Source organism: Archocentrus centrarchus, chromosome 9 (genome assembly GCF_007364275.1).
Source record: "Archocentrus centrarchus isolate MPI-CPG fArcCen1 chromosome 9, fArcCen1, whole genome shotgun sequence".
NCBI classification, from domain to species: Eukaryota; Metazoa; Chordata; class Actinopteri; order Cichliformes; family Cichlidae; genus Archocentrus; species Archocentrus centrarchus.
In genome coordinates, this window is record NC_044354.1 from 2,859,367 (window position 1) to 2,875,302 (window position 15,936).

The 15,936-nt window shown below is 41.5% G+C and overlaps 1 protein-coding gene across 1 annotated transcript in view; it reads left to right on the top strand.

Moving 5' to 3' along the window:
- LOC115786272 (golgin subfamily A member 6-like protein 22) overlaps positions 1-5,888 on the top strand; it is an 11,841-nt gene extending 5,953 nt beyond the window's left edge. The window contains exon 2 of the mRNA XM_030738353.1: positions 5,319-5,888. Coding sequence (XP_030594213.1) covers positions 5,319-5,879 — 561 coding nt within the window. The 3' untranslated portion in view covers positions 5,880-5,888. The remainder of the gene's footprint in view (positions 1-5,318) is intronic.
- Positions 5,889-15,936: the final 10,048 nt, after the last annotated feature.

Here is a 15,936-nt window from a genome sequence, read left to right on the forward strand (position 1 = left end):
ATCAGGAATTTGGCTCCCTGACGTCCTTGGACTGCCGCTTATCAACTTGTCTCCGGGATGTTTGTAAACAGATGCTCTACCCCCCCCCCCCCCCCCCCCCCCCCCCCGCTGTCCTGTCTTCTTCTGACCTGTGCTGGACTGATCTCCCTGACCTAGCTGCTGATGAACTCTACATCTTATCAGAACTGTTAGCTGAGGAGGGAGTTTGAGTCAGCCCCACAGTAACCCGACCCCCCCCTCGCCTCCGCTGGCTCCCCTGTCCATCCCTCCCCACCCTAGTGCTCCCATGCTATATGTTTCTGCTCTGTCGCAGAGGTTTTTGTAACCTTATACTGTGTATGTGTGTATGTATACAAAGTATGAGATGATTTTTTTCCTCACTCATCCCTATATGTTTTCACTATTGTTTCTGTTTTTTAATGGCAGCGCCTCCAGCAGGGGGGGCAGCACGGCCACAGTTCACCTATAGCATAGCTGATAACTCTATAACTAAACACATAAACACCGCCATGAGAACTCCCATGATCCTTTGCTCTGACGCTAAACCCAGTGTGCAGGCTACGATACAGAAAAAAACAAACGTATTTTTAAGTTGTGCTGTTTCCACAGCATGTTTCTGTGCTGACTTTAGACTCTTTGTGCAGGCAAGCAGTTAGAAGATATGCCCTATGGTGCTGAAAGCTGGTGTAGATGCTTTTGGGTAAAATAAAAAGTAGTTTAAGTTTATTTATCCAGGTCAAAAGACAGGCTTAACCATCAAGTTGTGGATTTTAAATCGTACATAGGAGTGGGGAGTGATCATAGGAGGGGTGATACAGAAGATTATGGTATCATTCAATGCACACTGTGGTTAAAGTGTGTGAAAAACGCATATCTTTAATGATTAAATGATCTTCTACACTCCTTAGTGTTTTAGGGAAATAGCTCCTGATGTTATTCAACTCCTCCTGTCAGGGGTTCTTGTCGAACTTACATTTGATCAAAACAACGGTGCATGTGAAGTTTTTGATTCTTTATGAATAAAAACAATTTAGGCCTTGCATGACTGAGACTTTGGGGCTTTTTTAGGGACGTACATCTATTTGATACTTTATTGATCCCACAATGGGGAAATTACAGTTAACAGAACACCCATCCAAGAAGACAAACAGAACAAACATGGGGAGATAGGTGAACTGTGGCCATGCTGTCCCCCTTCTGGAGGCGCTGCCATTAAAAAGACAGAAACAATAGTGAAAACATATAGGGTTGAGTGAGGAAAAAAAAACTCATCTCATACTTTGTATACATATGCACATACACAGTATAAGGTTACAAAAACCTCTGCGACAGAGCAGAAACATATTTGCACATTTAAAGCCAGGATAGCAATATGGTGGGTAAGGTCAGGGTCAGGAGGGGGTGCAGACGGAGATGAGAGGGTGGGGGCAATGTGAAGCCAGATGCCAGCTCCTAGCCAAAACAGTTCACTGATAGTGAAGGAATTTCATCAGCGGCCGTGGTACACCAGATCCAGCTTCACAAATCACAAAGTGGAGTGGGGGTAATACTAATCTAAACCTGTGATGTTTTACTTTATGTTCTGACTTTATCGAGTCAAATTTATAATGTTGAATGATGAGAAACTAATGCCATGATCCTTTTCACAGTGATGACGGGTTTATTATTATTATTATTATTGAATAAAAACAGACTATTCAAAAGTTTTACTGTGGATTTAAAAAAAAACAGAAACTAAAGTAACACACACACACACACACACACACACACACACACACACACACACACACTGGTAATTGGGAATGAATAGTTAAAGTGTACATGGATGAGTGCCGACCTCTTTGTAGCTGAAAATTAGAGTCAGTTAGTGTTTTTAAGAAAATGCAGATGTGATAACAAATAGAACACAAGATTGCTCTAAGAACCCCCCCCCCCCCCACCTTAGATAGGAAAATACACAGCTATTGCTTTAACCATAGTTTTTGTTTGTTTGGGGCATAGTATGTGATGTTTTATGAATGAAAAGATGTTTAAACATATATTGCACTGTGTTTTCCATGAGGAATGCAGAGTTAAAAATGAGCAGTCTGTACAGTTTTTAACATTGATTTTTATTTCAACCCCATAAACCAAAAATACAGAGAATGTATTACATACACATCCTGTGTTTGCCTAGCCAATAGTTTTCCACACACACACACACACACACACACACACACACACACACACACACACACACACACACACACACACTGGTAATTGGGAATGAATAGTTAAAGTGTACATGGATGAGTGCCGACCTCTTTGTACCTGAAAATTAGAGTCAGTTAGTGTTTTTAAGAAAATGCAGATGTGATAACAAATAGAACACAAGATTGCTCTAAGATAGTTTTCCACCATGAGAAGCTCTGCTGGTAAGTCCTCAAAGAAATGCTCCTCCCTCAGTTCATGATACACACTGTCTATTGCATCTGCAGCATTTTCTCCCAAGGAAAGTGTGATGTTTTTTTTGTGTGATGTTGAAAACAGTCCATCAGCTAGTCTCACCATGTCCATAAGCATCCACGGCTCATGGGTAGACACACCTCACCCCCTTCACGGTGGAGCACATCGACACACTGCGCTCCCCCCCCTCCCATTCAGGAGGTAAGAGTTCATGTGTGTCCGGACGTCACTTTGCCGGCTGTCCGTCCGGACCTTTCACTTCATTCTCAAAAGCGCTTCAACACAATATCAACAATACGGACACTGAAACCCCCAAAACAAAAACATACTCAGAGCAGACAGCTCTCAGCTCCACACACACACACACACACACACACACTGACACACGGCCCGCTGCCACACAGACACACATACACACAGACCGGTCTCACACACACACAAGGCCTCTCAGTCTGAACTCCACGGTGCACCTCTCCAGTTAAAACATGCAAAGACATAACACAGCACAAAAGCCTGCTCAACCAGTGATCATTAATGTAAATAATGCAACATTTTTCCCTTTAGCAGTCAATTGAGACCCTTTGTTTCCCACAAGTTCTTTATTTGAAGGCAAGATGACAGTTTTCTCTTTTCCTCGGGCCTGGGCAGAACTTACAATACTCCCAGAGAGCATCAAATTTATGCAGAAAAATCTCTGCTTACCTGAATTTTGGCCGCGGCTTTGGTGCGTTCTGAAAAGCAGGTCATGTCTCCAGGTCTTTGGTACTGTCCATCTTTTTACCTCAAATCCCACTTCTGACACCATGAAATGTTGGTAACATTTTTAAGGGTCTCCATGTTCCTTTTGGCCGAAGGTCAATTAAACCTAATAATACATACATTTCAATTGATAATAGTAATCAAACAAGCAGTAAAGTTTAAATTATTATTCACATTCATTCCAAGCAGTTTCTACATCTGAGGAAACCCAGCAGATAGCATCCAGTCAGTCAGTCAAAAATTAAGTGGAATGGCCCTTTAGCCATTTCCCGAATCGGAAGCTGCAATCGGGAACCAACTTCAGCTTCGTAGCTACCTGGACAGCTAACCAAATCACCTCGCCTTCCCCACCGAAATAAATCCCGGAGGAGCTTTTTTTCCCCTTTTAACCTCACAGCTTCCCGCTGTGTTAGCTAATACGCCAGTAGCTAATGTGCTATGAGCTAACTCCGCTGCCACAATCTCGCATTTCAGAATAAAAAATAAATAAAACCTTAATTATCTCCTAGCAGGATAACTTTACTGCACAGGTAATGCCATGAATGAAGAATATTTAACAGAACGGCTTACAGCTCTTACCTTAGAGAAGCTCTGCGGTGCAGATCCACCGGCTGCATCACGAGCACCCGAACAGACCCATTAAGGTCACGTGACTTACGGTACGTACCAACAGCCAAGTACTCTCGGGGGTCCGGGCGATGTCAAAGCGTCTGAACAGACGCTGTACGAAGGCTGTATGCACCGAAAACACGGCGAATAGCGGAGGATTTCAGGTTAACAAAAAACTCTAAAAGTCTCCGACATCAGGTCTGAAAAGCTGCTAAATCTAGCGACAAAGTCGGTAAGTTAGCAACACTGGTCAAACCCTGCAAATGTATTTACAATAAAATGAACACATGTCACGTGACAATCTAATTTTCATAATGCAATGTTTACCGTAACCTTGGTTACGTCGTTAGAATCTTACGTCACCTTCACGGCCCCTGATGGTAACATCAAAGCTTTGATGTTGCAACATGTTGCAACATCAAAGCTTTGATGTTACCATCAGGGGCCGTGAAGGTGGCGTACCTATAAGTAACCACGACAAACTTCAGCAGAACACTTTAAGTCGAGGAGTGAATTTGTAAACAGCATTCGAGCATTCAAACATTTAAAGATGTCTAAGGCGGCACTTCAGAGGAAACAGAGAAAGACAAAGACGGAACAGGAGTTGCAGGGCGAGCTCGATGAATTCACAGAGGTGAAGAGCCAACTCCATGACCTGAAAATTAGACACAAGGATGCGCAGCGCAAAGTCCATGAACTGGAATGTACAAACTACGACACGCAGCGCAAAATCCGTAAACTGGAAGCTACAAACAACGACGCGCAGAGCAAAATCTGTGAACTGGAAGCTTCAAACAAGGACGCGCAGCGCAAAATCTGTGACCTGGAAGCTACAAACAAGGACACGCAGCGCGAAATCCGGGCCATGAAAGGTACATACAAGGCCGCGCAGCGCAAAATCAGTGACCTGGAAACTACAAACCACGATGCGCACCGCAAAATCCGTGAACTGGAATTTACAAACAAGGACGCGCAGCGCAAAATCCGGGGCATGAAAGGTACATACAAGGACGCGCAGCGCAAACTTCACGAGACTGAGGAAGAAGCTAAAGGTATGCAAAAATTGTTTGAAGAAGTCAAGCAAAAAAAACGAAATGCTTAAAGAACAGGAAGCTAAACACACAATGGTGCAGTGGAAACTCAGTGACCTGGAACTGACACACAGAGACATGAAGCGCAAACTTCAGGACAAAGTCAAAGAAAAGGCAGATTTGCTAGACAACTTTAATGAAGAACAGCTAAAACATGAAGCAGCGCTTATAAAAAAGGAAGAAGAGAAAAATCTAGAGATAGCTGGTTGGCGGGGAGGGCAACATTTGATGGAACTGTCAATCAGAGGGCTGTACGAGCGAATTCGGAAGGATGAGGAAATGAATAGATGCTTGCAAAAGAAATTGAATGAAGCCCTGCAAACAAATGAAAAAATGCTTAAAGAGAAGAAAGAAGAGGAAGATAAATACAAGGAGTTGCAGAGCGAGCTCCGTGACCTGGAAGTGAAACTTCAGGACGCAGAGAAAGAAAATGAAGAAATGCATAAAGAAAAGAAAGAACAGGAAGATAAACACAAGGAGTTGCAGAGCGAGCTCCGTGACCTGGAAGTGAAACTTCAGGACACAGTGAAAGAACAGGAAGATAAACACAAGGAGTTGCAGAGCGAGCTCCGTGACCTGGAAGTCAAACTTCAGGACACAGAGAAAGAAAATGAAGAAATGCGTAAAGAAAAGAAAGAACAGGAAGATAAACACAAGGAGTTGCAGAGCGAGCTCCGTGACCTGGAAGTCAAACTTCAGTATACAGAGAAAGAAAAGGAAGCAATGCGTAAAGAAAAGAAAGAACAGGAAGATAAACACAAGAAGTTGCAGAGCGAGTTTCGTGACCTGGAAGTGAAACTTCAGGACACAGAGAAAGAAAAGGAAGCAATGCGTAAAGAAAAGAAAGAACAGGAAGATAAACACAAGGAGTTGCAGAGCGAGTTTCGTGACCTGGAAGTGAAACTTCAGGACACAGAGAAAGAAAATGAAGAAATGCGTAAAGAAAAGAAAGAACAGGAAGATAAACACAAGTAGTTGCAGAGCGAGTTTCGTGACCTGGAAGTGAAACTTCAGGACACAGAGAAAGAAAAGGAAGAAATGCGTAAAGAAAAGAAAGAACAGGAAGATAAACACAAGGAGTTGCAGAGCGAGCTCCGTGACCTGGAAGTGAAACTTCAGGACACAGAGAAAGAAAAGGAAGAAATGCGTAAAGAAAAGAAAGAACAGGAAGATAAACACAAGGAGTTGCAGAGCGAGCTCCGTGACCTGCATAGCGAGTTTCGTGACCTGGAAGCGACACACGGAGATGTGCAGCGCAAACTTCAGGACACAGAGAAAGAAAATGAAGAAATGCGTAAAGAAAAGAAAGAACAGGAAGATAAATACAAGGAGTTGCAGAGCGAGCTCCGTGACCTGGAAGTAAAACTTAAGAACACAGAGAAAGAAAATGAAGCCTTGCTAAAGAAGCTCAATAATGCCAAGGAAAAAAGTAATAAGATCTGCCAAAAACAGACAGAACTGGAAAAGAAGTACACAGAGTTGGAGAACAAGTACGAAACCCTGCTACGGAACCACACAAGGCTACAGCACCAACACCTGTACACTAAGAAATAAATGAAGGAGGACACACTCTATGACAGCCTTTTTGGCTGAGAGGATTAAAGATGGAGGAAGACATCTCCCCATCCTCCTCTCTCTCTTTCCCTCTTTTCCTTACCCTATCATCCCCAACCTGTTTATTCATCTTTGAGAATACAGGCTAAGGAGGTAGGGTAATAATAATAATAATAATATTACATGTAATATTATATATATAATAATAAAGGAAATCATATGCCATCTAAAACAGTTATTTGTGGATGTCTACTTTTTCCCCTTTGCTTACAGTCTTTGTGCAACACTAGACTAAATGCTTACCACACAAATATGAAAGTTGTATAAAATCTGGTGACCAAAAAGCATTTTTATAGTTTGAAAATGATTATGCTAATCCTTATGAAAATGACCAGAATTATAGATTGCACTCATACTGGTTTGGACCATTACTGAATGTAAGATTAAAATGAATATAACTTATCTAAAGGTTGAAGTCAGGTGTGTTGAGCTGGCTTTCACAGAATGACACTAAAAAGAATGCAGTCATCGAACATGCCAATCAAACCCTCCAAACCTCTCATGTCTGATGTGATGATTAGGGTGTTTAACACATTATTCACATTTAGCTTCTTTTGCACACAGAGTCAACCAATTATGTATTTGAACACATTAAAAAATCTTAAAGACGGTGGCAATGGATGTTAATAGCATTAAATATTTAGGTATCAGAATTCCCCTTTCATTAAATGATTTGTTTCATGCCAACTACAGTAGAACGCTGGATATAATTAAGAAGGATCTTGAACAATGGACGGCTCTGCCTCTGTCCTTCATTGGCTGCATTGAAACTATTCGCATGAATCTCCTGCCAAGATTACTGTATTTGTTCCAGATGTTGCCAATTGGAATACCAAAATCTATGTTCACAGATCTGGATAAAATGATATCAAAATTTATATGGCAGGGCAAGCGCCCCCGTATAAAATATAAAACACTACAGAGAAGTAAGATAGAAGGGGGGCTTAACCTTCCAGTTTTAAAATATTATTTCTGGGCAGCACAATTAAAGCCTTTAATATCATGGATACAAGGGGATTCTCACACAAGATGGCTGAACATTGAACAAACAATGTGCACTGAATCATTATTGCCATTTTTGGACATACCAATAGAGGAACAATCAGTGTGGACTAGAACTACATTAAACATTTGGAACAAAGTACAAGTTGCATTTAAGTTACCAAGAGATTTATCAACATTAACAAATATTGGTCATATTAAATCCTTCACTGCGAACTCCTTAGACAAATGGGCTGATCAGGGGCTCATGTTTTTACATCAGTAAATCAACAGTAATAACCTTATATCATTTGAAGAGTTATGTGGGTATTTCCATCTCCAGAAAAGTGATTTCTTTAGATATCTACAGTTACGTTCTTTTCTGACTACACAGAGTGGGAAAGAGTATTAAATCCCTCACCTATAGAGAATATTCTAATTCAAATCCAAAAAGGTGAACGGGTTAAGAAATTCATAACAAAGTTGTATTTTTCTTCTCTCCCCAGCCCTTCCTTTTTCCCCTGCTTTGCTGCTTTGCTGCTTTAGAGCCTCTCTTCACAGAACTTCCGAACTGGAATTTATAATTATGGATCTGGTCAGCTGGTCTCTCAACCAGAGGTGGCAAAAGTACTGACATTCTGTACTTAAGTAGAAGTACAAGTACTTGTGTTAAAAAATACTTTGGTAAAAGTCGAAGTACTGGTTCAACTTCTTTACTTAAGTAAAAGTAAAAAAGTACAGGCTCTGAAATTTACTCAAAGTAAGAAAGTAAAAGTAGCTCTTTGGAGGACATTTCTACCTGCTATTTTTGTGTAAAGCTAACTGAACCTTATTATATATTATTGTAATAATATAAAATAATACATGAGAACACAAACATTATTCCAATCTAAATTTGCATTCTAATGAATGGACTCAGCTTGAATCACAAATTGTGAAAGGGAATTTAAACACAGCTCTATTCTCTGTGTCCTCCATAGTAGAGGGTGACTGTGCCTCCACATAAACACAAACATGAGGATACTCAGGGGTTACAGTGGGATTCAGAAGGTGGAGGAACCCTAAGATCAGCTGTAGTGGCTCTGCATGGGGAGAAGAACCACAACTTTCTATTGTGAGCTCCAGTAAATGATGTTGGTGTGCAGGCTGTGATCAGCTGACCTGCTGCTGCTGCTGCTCTGAGGTTTACTGCTCTGTGTGGATGAAGTGAGCTCACAAAGATGTAACCCAGTATTTCACAGCTATCTGAGCTGATCTCCTTCCCCTACACTGACAGCATACAGGCTACAGAAATGTTGGATTCAGTGAATGAATCTCAGCATCAGCAGCTTTGATTCAAACTCATCTCTGCTGCACTGATGTAATCTGTAACTCTGACCATGAACACAAAGTGCACCAACACAGAGCTTTACTGTAAATACAGTACAAGATAACCTGTTTATTACGTACTAAACTGTAGTATTTTCATACAATCTTTGAATAACACAAAGTCAGCATACTTCAGTTTATTTTCCAGTCCTTACAGATGCAGCCACCGAAAATGGCCGGCCGATCCGTGACGCGACCTTGGCCGGTCCTTGGCCGATTCGTGGCCGAACCTCGGCCTAAACGCGATCCCCCGCTAATGACGTAGGAATTCCGGCCACTGGTGGGAACGCCCCTAAGCAGCATTTGGGGAAAATGGTGGTAATGTCTTGTTGATCCACCAGGAGGAGCAGTAATAGTGGAAGCGCATTCATTTACAGCCCGCTGTATACTGTACCAAGGATCCTCACATCATTGAACTGTAATTGTAAGCGGAACTGTCCATTAAAAACAATAGAAAGATGAGAGTAAAGCGGTCATTATAGTGGAGCAGTGAGTATTGTCTGGAGGGACGGGCTGGGCTTGAAGTTCAGCCCGGGACCTCGGACAGGCTCTGAGCGCTGCACCGCCAGCGAAACTGGGTAAAAAAATAATTAAAATAATTCTGATCACCAGCCGGTTTGGCCTGGGAATGACCTGGGAAGCCTAATCCTCTCATCAGTGTCACATTGTTCTTCCAAGTCTTCACAATGTTAAGCTTTTTGTTTGTTTATATTTTCCCTTTTATTTTATAATCAAAACTGCCACCAAAATGACTCCTTCCCAAACTAATAATACCGGCAGTCGTTATTGTATGCTGAGCTAGGGTTAGGGTTAGTAATTGCATAATAAGTGGATTAATATTTACTTCTTTGACTCTCCTCCACCTGCTTCATCAAACCTCAGCAGTAACATATATGAAGGCAGCAGCTGACACAGTAACAGTGAGCGCAGCGCACTGTGCAGTCTAAACTCTGCTCTGATTAATTATATGAATGTACAGCGAGTCAATCAGGATTGTGAAACGTCAGCTGCAGAATCTCCATCATCAGAGCCCTGCCCGGTTCATTTTCCATTTTATAAACAATACTTTAGAGGTTTTAGTGAAGTCACACTGTGACAGTGACGTGCATTAGTGTGTGTGTGTCATCAGTGGCTATAAAAGGCCTTTTCTTAAAGGATAAAGTGGTGTTTGAGCCACAGTTACGACGGAGCGGCGGCTCTTTGAAATGGGACGCAGCCTTCCTGCGGCAGACAGCTAGCAGCAGGAACCGGACGCGCCAGGTTAGCCTAAGAAGCTACTGAGGCGTCCGTGACAACCACCATAGAAACAGCCTTTTAAGACCGTTTTAAAAACATCCTCAGAGTTCAAACGAGCAAAAATATATGATTTGAAACAGTTACAGCTGCAGAGCTGTGGCGGCTTCTTTAAACGTTGTTTACATAGATGATCATGAATGATACGATGTAGCTAGCAGTGTAGCTAGCAGTGAATGAGGTGACGTCATTGTGTGCGCATTTCACAGCTGTCTGTCTCAGTCTGTTGTTGATATTACTCCAATTAACATGTGTTTACTTTCTCTGGACCATCTCAGGTCCACCGTTACAATTTCAGCCTACAAAATGATTTAAATATGAACACACACTCTAACATCAGTGCGCTTTATGAAGTCCAATCCTTAAAATAAATATTATGTTTGTAAACATTCATGTCTCTGAAATAAGTACAGCTGTTCATGTTTGTCATTACCATTTTATTTGTTTAGAGAATTGTGAACTTCACATTGTGTATCTAATCAGAGTCTCAGCAACCTTCAGTCAGAGACTGAGACTGGATCACAGCTTTAACCTCTGCAGAGTCACAGACAGACACAAACCTTCCAAATCACACACAAGCAGCCCAGTCTCATCATTTTTGGATGCCTCTACTGTACACTACACTGTGATCAATATATTAAAAATTATAAATGAAAAGATAACATTCACATAAAGCTGTTTGAAAGTAAAATTTATAGGTACTTTCCAATAATATTTTTAAGGATCTCTGTCAGAGACCAGACAGAGCCATGACTCTCAAGAACCAGAGACTGAAATATGGAAAGAAAAAATCCCTATGAGAAATAAATGTGCAACAGTAAATATTTTGTCCAGTGGAAAATAAACGTTTTGAATCAAAAGCTTCGGATATCATCAAACCAGAAAAATAGAACTCATTTTTTTCTTTAATAACACACCTTAGCATGTAGTAATGTGACACATTTCCAAACAACAATACATAGATTTTATTCAATGTTTTGATTGTGGCAGTGAAAACACATGTTGCTGTGCACTGAGACCATGAAGCCCACTTCTCTGAAGCAGCTTCTTCTTCTTCTTGGCATCAAAACAGAGGTGGGAGAAATCTACCAAAAGGAGAAAGAACATCTGAGGTGAAACCAGTCAGGACAAATGATTAAATTATATATAGTAGTTCAATACAGCCTCTCAGGTAGCTTTGTGTTGATTTCAGCTCACTGATCCTGTCTGTGGACCCGTGGTTTTTATGTTTGTAACCATTTAACTTCCATTCATCTATTTAACTCAGGGAGGAGAAATGTCAGGTTGGTGCAGCTGGTGAGTTTAGGAGGGAGGTGCGTTTGGTTCTCTGTTGTCATTATCTGAAAGATTTGGTTCACCCTGTGGCTGGGCTGTATCTGGGGTTACGTTGGACCTGTCACACTTAGCAGGTTTCCCAGGTTGGTGTTTATGGTTTAGAACTTCTAGCTCTGGAGCAGCATCTGTGGCTGTGTAGGGTCCCGTTGGTTTTTGCTGTTTCTCCAGATCTGCGTTGGAAATTAGGTTATTGATCTCAGTGCATTCCTAAACAGGCTGAACAAGGTTATATAGCGTCACCCTCCTAAAAAAATGGTCAAAGACATTTTTTAAATTTTATTTTTGTCCAAATTAAATTTTCAACATTCAGTTCAGTTTTTTGTGTTTTCTGAAAAGCCTGAAAAAAATCAAGGGAGGGTGACGACATGTTTCATGGCTAAATAACATAACTGCTGCAGTCTGATGGTGATAGCAAGATCTGAAGCAGTGGGTGACGAGGAAGAGGAGGAATACAACAATTTGAAGAGATCCCTCAGTCTACAGTCAGCACAACGGCTACATTAGTGGCTGTTTGAGTTTCCTTCCATCTGCTGTGAACCTGAAGCACGGAGAACACAAAACATCTCTTCAAAATCTGGGATCTCAATTACAAATTTGTTCTTATTAAAGGTGAAATATGTGTTGTGACCTGGCTTTTTATACACCTGGCGACCCTGGGTCATCAGTGGTAACCCATCCCCACCCCCACACACATTCCGATCTACTGGCCCCGTGTACATAACAAAAGGTGGCCTAATGAGATGTAAACTGCCATTTGGAGGCGCTTGGTAGAAAAAGGAGTAGTGTGAAAATGCTGGTAGTTCTAGTGGTCCAAGTTGTTCACCCACTCTACTCTAAGTCTCAGAGTGGGCTTGGTTTGTGGCCTGAACTTGAGTTCAAGCTTCTCCAAACTCCACTGGTGTTGCTCTGCAGTAGCTGGTCCTCCATCTTCTTTCTGTAGGTGTTTTTTCCATCCCTGATTTTCCTTCTGTGATCCTTCTGCACAGCTCTCAGCTCCTCCTTATTTCCTGATCTAAAGGCTCTCTTCTTCTCCTTCAGGAGAGCCTTTGTTTCAGAGCCACAGTTATGTACAACAAGTAATACTCAAGTGAATGTTAAACATGTATTAAAAGAAAAATGATTCAGCTCAGCTCACAAGAAACTGCTGGATACTATTCTGGAAATGCCTAATGAATACAAGGCCACTGTGAGCAATGACAAACCTTTAAACATGATAACCAAAAAGTACACATTAAGTATCATTGCTCACCTTTATTTATGAGAGTGTCACTTCTCAAAATGATTGCATGCTGTCAGCTCTCATGGGTGAAGTTTGGCTTTGAGGGTTGGAGAAGAAGCTTTCCAGCACCTTTGGATTTCCAATTCAGTTCTGAAAGAGCAAAGACACAAACTACAATGATGTATGAAGTGGAAATGTTTGATTGTTGCTGCAGCACTAAACAGGTTTACAAACTGGTAGCTGATATAGCCTGAATATTAAAGATGAACCTCCTCTTCCACAAAAATGCCAAAAATTACTGATTCATTAATATGTAAAACATATTAATGAATCAGTAACAAAATTATGGTGTTGAAAGTAAGTAGCCTGATGCTTCTAGATTAGTGATTCCAAAGCAGGCTGAGTCAAAACCTGAGATGGAGACTGGGTTTGTTTAAAGCTGAGGACAGTGAATCAGTCCCTGCTCACTGACAGGATTCCCAGAGTCTGGAAGCTAATACACTGTAAGTAATACACTGTAATACACTGTAAGTTTCAGCTCATTGTCAGGTGCTGGCAGATTTCATGGATCCTCAGGTTTGTCACAGAGGATCACAACAGTCACCTCAAGGCTCTTTCCACAGAAGAGCTGAAGGCTCTGCATCCCATTCTACTCTTAAGTATCATAGGAACCACAAGGAAGCCAGCAGTCTGAAGTATAAACAGACTGCTCTTTGTTTATATAGTGAATATAAGAAACTTGCTAATATAAGGTTTGTTTACAGTGAATATAAAGAAATCACGGGAACCTCCCCAGCAGTCTAGGCCTATAGCAGCATAACTAAGAGAGGCTTCAGGGTCACCTGATCCAGCAACTGTGTTCAGACCAGTATCATTTTATTTTACATTGTGATAAGCCTGGGTCAGTTCAATGCAGATTAAACGAAGCACTGTACTCGCAGATATTGAATATGGATGCACTGAAGCTCATCAGGATATTTATTTGGAATCTGTGGCTGAAAATAATCATTTTACTTAACTAGTAAGTCCAGAAGCTCATATTTCTGTCATAACATTGTTTAATAGTGAACGCTTTCCTACGATATCCGCTAACATTTGCACAGAAAATTTAAGCTAGCGTCTCAAAGACGGCAAAACCCGCAATAATCTCTACAAATGCATCTCAGAGTTGGGATATCAGCGCTCTCTTACACCACATTAATCTAATTTCAAGTGCTTATTGAACTCACTGCCTTAATAATATCACTATATAAACGCTGTCCATTGAAATCCTCTTACCTGTACACTGCAGCATCCGCCGGAAGTCAGCGAGCATGGCTTCTGTAGTCCTTCTGCAGTCCTTCATCCCTCTGTCAGTGATCCTCCGTTAGAACGATAACTACCTTCTCGACTGACTACGAGGTGCAGACGGCCCTTGCTGGCCCATATCTACAGGCCTGAAAACCGCTAATAAAGTCAGTAATTACCTGATAACACCCGAAGCGGGTGAACTAATGCAATTAGCTGGACAGCAACGGGAATACGCGTGACCATGGTTACGGCCGATGGGGTGATGGGTACTGTAGTTCATTTATTTATTCATCGTTGATTCATGGATTTAACACAGAGGAAAAACGGCTTCAGACCACGGAACTCACAGAAAAAATTGGACACCGAATATAGCACTAACCATAAACACGTAAATATAAATTTAGACCTAAAAAGCCCCACAAATGTCATCGTTACAACCATAAGCAGCACCCCACATTAAATGAAACAAGGAGAAATTCATGTCAAAAGGAAAAGTGGCGCTTAAGGATCGCAATTAAAGGCATAATTCAGCTTCTGAGCTTCCAGTTCAAAAGAAAAGGGGGGAAAAAAGGGGGACAGGGGGCAAAAAAAAAAAACAAAAAAAAACTATACTGCAGCTTAGAAGTCGTGCTCAGAGGCACGAACTTTATCCCACTGCATTTCAGGCAGGTTAGAAGTCGTGCCGAGTAACACGAAAAAAGAGGGAATTCGTGTTCATGAGCACGAATCAATAGCTTAAATTTCGTGACTACTGCACGAACTGCCGTGAGACCGGGGTGGCTCAGCGCAGCACCGCTTCTTTTTTAAACTACTGTATTTATTTACTTATTAGTTAAAAGATGAAGTGAAACAAAGGAATCTTTTGGTGATTCGCAATGGAAATGTGTGAAAGGTCATACTGACAAAAATTTAGGCATCTATTTTAGGTTTTCAAAACTTGATACTTCACCAAAACTTTTTTGAATCACAGAACTCAACGTTTTTGTTAAGAAGGCGCCACCTTTTGGTGACAGTCTACAATTGAGGGAAAGGGGTGTGTTCATGCTGGAAAGTAGATACGCCCAGGAGAAGGAGGGGGACTTCCAGCCCGACGACAGCCGGACGTCGGCCAGCTGGGAGCTGGACTTCAGCTGGCCGACGTCTGGCTGGATGCGGCAACATTAGGTGGCTGCATCTGTACCTTTAACTCTAACCTCTCTTCTTCCTCTCCTGTCCTCTTTCTCCATCTCTGAGTGAACTTCTCTCTCTTTGCTCTCCCTGAAATACAGCAGCTCTTCTTTTAGCTAGCAGACACACTGTGTGACAAACTGCACACACTTTGTGTGTTTGCTGATATTTGTTGAGCATTTAGAAACGTTGCATTTACCTGCCACACGTTACTCCCTTCATGCTCGCTCCTCTTCAGTACCGCTAGCTAAGCTGTTTATGTCCCGCGAGCATAACTTACGGACTCGGTCCGGCCCGCTGTGACCCCTGATTATAGCGCTATAAATGAGACATTAATTATATGGGTTTGTGTATTTAATCCCTTTGTACCCGATAAGCCCCGGTGATGGAGGATACGCCAGTACGATTGTCTCTTATATGTTAATATTCCTCCGTTTAGGCTCAGATCGCTTGATGACTGACGGCGCACTGACCGGAAACGCAAACTTCTCCCTGACGTGTTAAAAAGTAACGAGTCTGTTTGAAAATGTAAGAAGTAGAAAGTACCGATACTTGTGTAAAAATGTAGGGAGTAAAAGTAAAAAGTAGTCAGAAAAATAAATACTTAAGTAAAGTACAGATACCTAAAAAATCTACTTAAGTACAGTAACGAAGTATTAGTACTTCGTTACTTCCCACCTCTGCTCTCAACACCATTGTTTTGATCAATTTTTCACCATGAGGAGATTGGGGGAAGGAGAACCCTATTCCCTCTTTATCAATTGA